Below are 9,369 nucleotides of genomic sequence, written 5' to 3' on the forward strand. Positions count from 1 at the left end.
AGGGGATTATTACCCAGGGTGTCTCATCAACACAATGAGTGGTATGTATGTATCCTGTTGCAGCAGATTACTCGATTAGTGGACAACACACAACACATCTTGAATTGATCACTTTTGCTTTGCCAGGATTAGTCGAGGTTGCTGGGAAGAAAGAAAAAGGCCTAGGAGACAGAATCATCTCTTGTTCTGATCAGAAAATTTACATGAACTTGTGGAAGAACCATAAACTGCAAAACAAAACATAAAGGCTCTAGGGCCTGTGACGGCGCAAAATTGGCACTAGACCTCATTCTGATTTATGTGTTGGCTAAACTTCAGATCCAAATGGACTTCCATGATTAATGGATTCATCGTCGAAAGCTCTCCTCGTGGCTTCCCACAGCTGAGACTCGATCCCCAGTTTCTTCAGCTCATGAAGTCCTCTATCGACTTTTAACATAGTTTGACAAAACAAGAAAAAATGATTACGGCTTTCAACAACACATTTAGCACAATTTTTAGTGTTTAGCGAGGTGATGGATAAAGTTAAAGGAAAAAAGATTGCGAGGACAGGATACTTCTCACTATGGTTTCTCAGTCATAATTTTGAACAAAACAAAATAGTTGTGGTTTCTTTTGTTTAGAGCGTACAAACTGTAAAGAATTGTGGATTGTGCAAAAGGTGATCTGAATAGTAATGTAAGGGAGGCTACCTTCAACTACATCACTTGTAGTAACTGGATGGTTGCCTTGCTCTATCCAAAATTGTAGCCGGTCATCAGCTATATCTTCCTCTACATCATGGTTTTTGGCCCGCCTCCAAAAGTAGGTCAACCATGCCTGTTGTATCGTTAGTTCCTCGACGTAAAATTTATGGTAAGTAAAAAATGGAACACTCACAAGAAAGAAACAAGAACAGAATTAGGGATGGCAATGGGTAGGGTATGGGCGGGTACAACCTCCTTCTGCCCAAACCCATACCCATAGAAACCTTCTATACCCACCCACTACAAAACTCATGGGTATAAATCGATACCCATGACCATACCCATCGGGTATCCTATACCTAATGGGTATCCAATGGGTACAATCTATGGTGTTTAAATTTATAAAAAATAGAGAAATGAGTCTAAAATTCAAGTGATGATAAGCGAGTAGTATAGCACCGACGCAGCCTCCTCCGGTGGGTGGCCTCTTGGAGGAATCAAGCGAGTATGAGCAACGGTTGGTGGAATCTCGACGTAGTGGGAGACGGCTGTGGGAATTGGGGATCGCTGGATCTAGAGATGGACAGGAGTTTTCGACGACGAGAATTCAAGACTTCATCTTTTCGAGGAGACATATATGATGTAGGGGGAGTGGCGAGAAAGCGCGTGTGAGCATATGAGCTATGGCCGGTTTAGGGAATACAAGATTTAGGGATGGGCCATGGGAGTTGAATCTTGACACCACATGTCATAGGACTTATTTTTATTTATTAATTTTTTGTGGGTATCCATTGGGTTACCCATGGGCGCAATTTCATACCCATGCCCTACCCATATATTTTGCGGGTATGGATACCCATTACCTATGGGTACAAAACCTACTCATGTCTTGCCCATGCCCATTGTATTCGGTTAGGATACCCGCGGGTACCCATACCCATGGGCAAAACTGCCATCCCTAAACAGAATATATGAATTTCCATAAAATGTTTAAGCTGACATTTTACTATGATCAACTTAGTTTATCATGTTTGAACTTTGACACATAGTGGGACAAAAAATAATACTAAATTGCAGAGAATTCTCTCGACACATCAAATGGATGACAGATTGTTATTTTACCTGCTTGAAGCGTACATCATCTCGCTCATCCTCACTTAACTCTAGGACAAATAGCAAGCCCCCGCAGATAGTTAGTAAAGAAATTTGATGTACTAGTGTTTTTCACAGGCCATAGATGCCAAAGAAATTAGTGAAGAGAAGAACTAACCAGTTGACTCCGGAGAACTATGACTATCAGCAGGAAAAACTGGACCTACAATAGGAAGCTTACTCATCATAAAAAGGGTTAAACGTATTTGTCCAATGCCATCAAGTCAATTTAGCAACATGAATGTTCAGAAGGACAGATGAGCTGGCACAGTTGGCTAGGAAGCAGCTCTAATCACACAAACGAAGTGATAAACTTCCTGCAATTCTCCCATACAAACTAGAATTACTGAACCAAAAATCTACATGGTTTTGTCCAGTATTTTCCTGAAGTGATCCTGGTATATATCAATTATATTAAGCGAGTGTAATCATTCTTTTTTGCCCTGGTGTTATATGCATTATCAACTTGCTGTACCATTCGGAGTCTGCAAAAAGTGGCTCTTGGATGCCCAAGAGATGCTATGTGTTGCCAAATTGTAACAGCACCACACATACAGTCTCAAGTCTTTTTGGAACTCTTATGACTTTATCGTAGTAGACAGAAAAAATGTTGTATATCTGTCGGAAGTTCTGAGATATATCATATAGTAACATATTAAAGATAAAAGTATAAGAAATGAGTACATTTTGGAGAAGCCACCTGAGAGAGGTCTGTATCGTCGATGTTCTGCTAAAGCCAGCATGATTGCATCTTCTACCTTCAAAGGGAATATTAGATTATTGCTTCGGCAATTGAAACTAGAAACATAAATATCATTTTCTTCCTTTATGAGAATATGTGAAAGCAAATTCAGTGACACATACTGCATCTACAATATACTTCACAATGACACAAACTTGTAACCCACAGGAGTCTGAAGTAGTGAAGCTTGACGATCCACTTTCTATTTTCATCAAGTGGAACCAATATGACACATCAATTACTTTCTGTATCACTCGATGTGATTGACAGAAAAAACGAAATTGTCAAAACAATGAACTAGACGAGCATGAGAACTGCTAGAAGATAACTATCATCTAGGAAATTGCCACACCAACACTATGAGACATAATTTTCGTTTATTGTGAGTACTATGGATCTCATCAAACTTGATCAATTGGGACTTGCCTCTGGAAGAAACTCATTGATTGGGACAAGCATAAAATTACTAAGAAAATATTGAGAAAAACCTTGAGCGAAGCTAATTCACGAAGTCCTTTCTCAACTAAAAGCATGCTCTCAATATTTCCATCTCCAGCCGTATCATTTACATCATTATCTGCTACCAAATGAACAGTACAAGAAAATAAGTAATGTGACTGAAATCATGATATTATATACCATCTCTGGTACACTTAAAATGATCATACATCCTTTGACATTATATTACTTTAAAAAATAACAGAAATATATTAATCCTCCACATGACAGAAATATATTAACCATCCACTTGGCATCTTTTTGCACCTATGGGCAAAATGTAAGTACTTCACTAAGGGAAATGTATTTGGAATTCATTTTCTATGCACGTACGAAATACAAAGCAAAAATCCATATCACAACAAAGATGAAATCCAACTCAAAGCAACTCAAGTACATTCTGCAGATTCATTTATGTCATTTCCAGTTTCATTTTTATCTTGACATCAGAATCCTTGCAGGGATTTTCAGTTGATGTAGGTTATATCATTTCATGGAAATCTGGCCTTCATCTACATGTATCACGTCATAAGCTACTTGTAGAGTAATCTAAATGTGAGGTGCTTGTATCAACAGCTTCATGGTAGTAACATAATCATAATTAGGAGACCAAAAGATGGATTTTGAAAGGGAATCTGACCTGATAAAGTTCCATCTCTAGCTTTTTGCCCAATTGATAGGACGACTTCAAGTGCAAGTGGTGCAACTGAGGACCAGTGTTCTAGTTTTTGTGCAGCGATATCAGAATGTATCCCTAAAATAGACACCTTTGCATTAGCCAACCATTCTGACAATCTACATATTTTTTTAAAAAATTGACTGCTCAGTTGTGGATAAGTCTTTTTCTCATGAAGAATAACAATTTTTCCCTGACAATAATTGGCAATAAATTTTACAGGCTTCAGAGAAAATTATGACAGACAAGTAAGGACTGAATCTCTCCATGAATAACTTAACGAAATAAATTTGAAACAGGACATATTATTAAAGGGTACACTCCTTAAAAGGCAAACTATGCGAAATGTTTATGGCAACATTAGCTTGTGAATTTTATAATGAACAAATAGGGAAGCGTAATAATGCATCCCTTAGCCCTTATTTTTACCCAGCACCCGAGCCCTTAATTTGTCAATGCTAACAATTACAATGGAGGAGAGTTGCTGTTTAGGGCTCCACAAATTTACTTGCTTCCCTGCACCTTTTTGTGCTGTAGTAGAATGCTAGAGAATTTTGAGAAATTAATTAGACTACATTAGAGGAAGATCCCGGAAAAACAATACAGGAAGATAATCTCAGTACCAAGTCTAACAGATAGTTTCCAGTAGCGGGCGAGCCAACACCTCTTTAGCACCACCTCCTCCTGATAAATGATTTTCGTGAAATGTAATGGATCCAAAAACAACGAAGTGCCAGAATATGAATAGGCCAGCAAGCCTACACACCATTTCTTCTTGTGACAGGATCGTTCTGTTGGATGTTCCATGAAGAGATCTCAGTTCTGATCCAATACCTACACGCCGAGATACAGATGTGGCCATCTCACCAGCAACCTACCCAACAGAGTAAATAAAAGTTTAGGATTGCAAAACATAACTGAGGAAAACTCATTCAGCAATAAGTAATCATATTTGGTGAACTATTCACCTTCGCTTCTGATCGAAGGGCTGTAATCTCATCGCAGCTTGCACTGTTACCCCTTCTTGAAGCAATTCTCATTGAAGCCTAAGAGAAAACAGAACTCGAGGTTGGATAGAGTTAGTAAGCAAAATCTTAGAATTGCTTTTATTTTCCCCATAATTTCTAACTTGGATTTATGAAATGAAGAAAATTCATTATACTCTGGTAGGTCAACAACCAAGGGCTCGGGTGTGGGGTGGGGTGCAATCTTCTATCCAAGGGTGCTCATGGGGCAATGAGGCGATGGGGCCCGGTTGCCTCCAATAGACCATACAAGGGTTGTCCGTCCCATGTGACATGTGGGGTTGGGCATCATTTGCCTCCAGTCTAACACGGCCCGCCAGCAAGCGGACCTCCCATAGGCCTATATCTCCTTCATACAGCTCTCGATTGGCGAATTACCAGTCAGCCCTTGGTTGGGCTAGAGAGCTACAGTTTAGATATTTCCCCATTTGGTACAAGCAAGTTGCAAATTGTGGGGGAAATATATTTATTCCGGAATATTGACCATCGAAAAGAAGAACTCAGGAGAATCTAACACCTAAAGCACCACATCAAAGCACAAAAGGGGACTCAAATCAAAATAAGCTTTCACATTTCGACAAAATGTTGAGCAGGAGAAGCTTTGTATAGAAACATACCCTTCTCTGTTCTAGTGCTGCAGCCTTTCTGAGAGTCAAGGCAGAAACATGGTTTAAAATATGGTCAACATGTAAATAAGAAGAAATGTTACGTTTTCGTAAATCACATACCTGCTAATCAAATTGAACTCCGGTTCTATGGCATCACCCATACTAGCAGCCTGAAATTCAAATAGTGAAGATCGCTCAGCACAAAACATGGATATGACACAAAGTGAATGCAGACATATTCATGCAAATGGCTTTCAGAATTTAGAAACTAAGCCAATAAGTTTGCATATTTGGTCTTTAGTGGCTCAACGAGTAGGACTGGAACTTGGTCTGCTGCCGTTGTACAGCTATTGATCCAGTAGGTCTGCTGAATAGTGAATAGCAATTAAAGTCCCACCTATCCATTTGAAGCATCTAATATTTTACATTATTTATTTATTAGGAGCACAGTTCAGTAAAAGAGACAAATGTCACAGTTACTTTCTAGCAACTGAAGGCAAACCTGAACGTTTTGGCTTTCTTAGGCCTTAACTTTTTTTCCTGAGTTGCTATGTAAAAGATAAAGCCAAATGTAACACGAAGGCATGTAAATTCAATGTAGAGAAACTAATCTATAACTATTAACATAAGAGCATAGTAACAAGGAGCCTAGAATAGATGTTGCATGGATCCAAACATATTATGCAGTTGTAGCACCAGCCTCCAAGGTAAGAACTAAAATAGAAGTACACTAGGATTAAACCATCTACTCAAGTATCAGAACTTGCTATCATAAAATCAGCAGTTTTTAGCACAGAAATAAACCTGTCTGACATCTGCTTCATAGCATCTATCCTCTTCAAGCTGAAGCTCGGAAGATGCATGCCAGCATAACAAGGATGTTGAGTGCTTCCAACAAGTAGAAGTAGAAGTAAAATTCATAATCGTAATTTTATCTCACCTTTTCGTACATGCTATCATTTTCCATTTGAAGTGTGTTAATCTGCAAGGGAGGCATCCAAGAACCACAAGAGTGTTCCAAATAAGATAATAATCGATCCTAAGGTGAAGGAATGACATTTGAAGAATAACATATACACAGCATCCATATCATATTGGTTGGAGGAGTATTTTAATCTAAAGAAGAGCAAAAATAATTGTTTGGCAACCTAAAGTAGCAAATCTTATACTTTTGCTTTCTCAATGCACCAATATGCTCAGCTTTTCTCATGGAAAGACATAGAATTTTCTGAATATTCAGTCATTATTATTTCACACAAAAGTATTTCTGATGACATGATTTACCTCATCATTAAGAGAAGAAGAGGAGCGCCGTCCTCTCATCGAGCTTCCAAGATCAACTGATCTCCTAAGGATGATGTAGCCTATATTACTTACCATGTGATTATAAATAAAGAATGTTCAAAAGGCAATAAATACTTAATGAGGTACCTTCTGTTAATTAACAAATTCTCTGTAAGTAAACTGGGAGATACTAGATAGTACTACCTCCATTACGAATTATAAGATGTTTTGGATATTTCAGTATGGACTACATACAGACTAAAATGAGTGAACAAACACACTGAAACGCGTCTATATACATCCGATTCAGAAAAACGTTAGAACATCTTATAATTCGGAATGGAGAGAGTAGTTCACACATAAACTGTACCCTCAATAAACTAACAAAGTAACAAGCATGAGTCACGAGATAAATAATTTATTCAATTTGAATTAAAAGAACTCGTACACAGGTGAGAACCCCTTATAGCACTACTAACAACATCATACCATAACCAATTCACTGCTTATAAATTGTACGGAACATGTGGTGTATAATGCGTGACAATACTGACCTTTGCTCCCTTCGGTTAGGGACCGAGACGGACGATTCCGACCCTGTTCCGCTTGTCGCTGGCCGGTTTGATTGCTTGATGGATGGTATCATCGGAACCGACTTCCCGGGCACATACCGGTTCGTCAGCGAGGGTGGCCGGCTAACGACCGGCGCCTGATCCGCAAGGTAACGACCTATCTAAAATGCACACACATTTACATGCAACCACTTAGTACATCCATCAAACACAATGCCACAATGTGTAATGTAGCAACTAACAAATCGCAAAATTGCGTGAGGAGCGCATGGACGTGTGACGGAGGATCGCACATTAGCAGGCCCTCAATTGGACGATGACATTAATCTGGAAATGGCGATCGATTCAGATGGTGTTACCGAGGGGGAGGGGGAGCGGTTGCCGGGCCGGCGCGGGGTGGAGAGCTCGATGGGCGGGCCGGAGAGTTCGCACTCCTCGCCTTCGCTGCCGCTGCCACCGTCCTCTCCTACGGGCCCGCCCATGACGCGCGCGAGGCGCTGCGCGGCGGCGCGCGCGGCGGCCGCGGCCCCCGCCCCCCGGCGGCCGGCGGAGGAGGTGGACCCGGCCCCGCCGAGCGACCCCGAGCGCGTGTGGCGGGTGTGCACCGGGGACGCGGACGGGGACCCGCCCGGCGACGTGTGCGCGCTGCTGGAGACGTACGCGCCCCGCCGCACGTAACCACCGCCGCCGCCCGGGCTCGCCGGACGCGACGACATGCGATCCATGGCACCGTGCCGGATCCGATCGGGCGAGGAGAGAGAGAGCTCGTGATTTTTTTCTCCCCCTTCTTCCTGGAGGTAGCGATTTGATCGGAGAGGTGGTGGGATGGAGAGGGACGGGAATGGGTCGTTCGTCGCCCGTCCGAAGGCGGGGGCGAGCGTTTTGGCTTCCGGCCATAACGGTCTCCCGGCTCTCCAATCGGCAGGGTGGCGTGCCGCGTGGCAGGATCTATGTGGCGTTCGTTTTTTTTTCTTTTTTCGTTTCTAATTTTTGGGACCTTGCTATATCACAAAATATGATGATATATTTTGTTATTTTTGTTAAACACAGTACAGACGCAAACGCTCATACATAGATGCATACACTCATTCCTATAAACGCACACACACAAATTTTGTTTAGTTAAAACCAAACTTCAGTAACAAATAATGGTTCTAGTTTTTTTTATATAATGATATCAAAATCATGATCAAATATATTATAAAAAATTACAATCAAGTAAGTACTTCAATACATGCCATGCGATCTCAATACATACATGCTTGCGATATCAAAAAGTTGAAGATTGATTGTAATCCTATTGGTGTTCTATGTGATCGCAATACACGAATTGAAAAATTGCACAGTGACATTGTCAACAGGCAACGACTCGCCCAATCAGCTAGTAACACCTCACATCGTACATTGATTTATGTGTTGTATAAAAAGTGTTCCCATATTTATGAAATGTTTGCTATTTCAACAGTTGGCCCACCACTGTATTGCAATATTGGCAATAATGTGGCAAACCATCTCCTTTTTCTCTCAAACAATAAATCCAATCATTTCTTTCACCTTGGAACATTAATATCTTTTAAATCATATATTCATTTTTGAAACATTTTTATATTTGAACTCCTTGCACCAAAACCTTTAAAATGAGACCAATCTTGGATATTTTTTAACCATGTTTAAATTCGAATGTACATTTCACATTTTGAAATAATCAAATTCACACTGATACATTACAAGTTCACTTTCACTAGTTACTATTTCACAATTTCGAATTTACACTTCACTTTCCACTAGCTTGTTTCATAAAAATAACACATATTTTAATTGCACATTTCTCAAATAACCTATTTCACTCTTTTGAAATAATTTATTTCACATTTCCAAATAATCAATTTCACATCGATGCATTACAATTTCACTTTTTGTGATTACTATTTCACAATTTAGAACCTACATTTCACTTTTCACTGACTTGTTTAATAAAAACATCTATTTCAATTGCACATTTCTTAAATAAATTATTTCACTCTTTTGAAATAATTTTTGCACATTTTCAAATAATCAATTTCGCAATGATGCATTATAATTTCACTTTCCGTGGTTGTTATTTCACAATTGAAAACCTACATTTC

General features: G+C 39.9%; 1 protein-coding gene across 1 annotated transcript; it reads right to left on the bottom strand.

Moving 5' to 3' along the window:
* Positions 1 to 113: 113 nt before the first annotated feature.
* LOC119350259 (coiled-coil domain-containing protein SCD2-like) lies at positions 114 to 7,968 on the bottom strand. Its single transcript, XM_037618179.1, has 17 exons — positions 7,603 to 7,968; positions 7,226 to 7,404; positions 6,672 to 6,735; positions 6,328 to 6,369; positions 6,192 to 6,230; positions 5,508 to 5,557; positions 5,397 to 5,424; positions 4,723 to 4,800; positions 4,521 to 4,628; positions 4,378 to 4,438; positions 3,719 to 3,832; positions 3,069 to 3,157; positions 2,539 to 2,596; positions 1,957 to 2,001; positions 1,809 to 1,849; positions 693 to 819; positions 114 to 429 (listed from the first exon to the last, which is right to left on the bottom strand). The coding sequence occupies exons 1-17, from the start codon at positions 7,966 to 7,968 to the stop codon at positions 308 to 310; spliced, it is 1,611 nt and encodes a 536-aa protein (XP_037474076.1). The 3' UTR covers positions 114 to 307.
* Between the last annotated feature and the right edge of the window lie 1,401 nt (positions 7,969 to 9,369).

This window comes from Triticum dicoccoides, chromosome 1B (assembly GCF_002162155.2).
Source record: "Triticum dicoccoides isolate Atlit2015 ecotype Zavitan chromosome 1B, WEW_v2.0, whole genome shotgun sequence".
Taxonomy (NCBI): Eukaryota; Viridiplantae; Streptophyta; class Magnoliopsida; order Poales; family Poaceae; genus Triticum; species Triticum dicoccoides.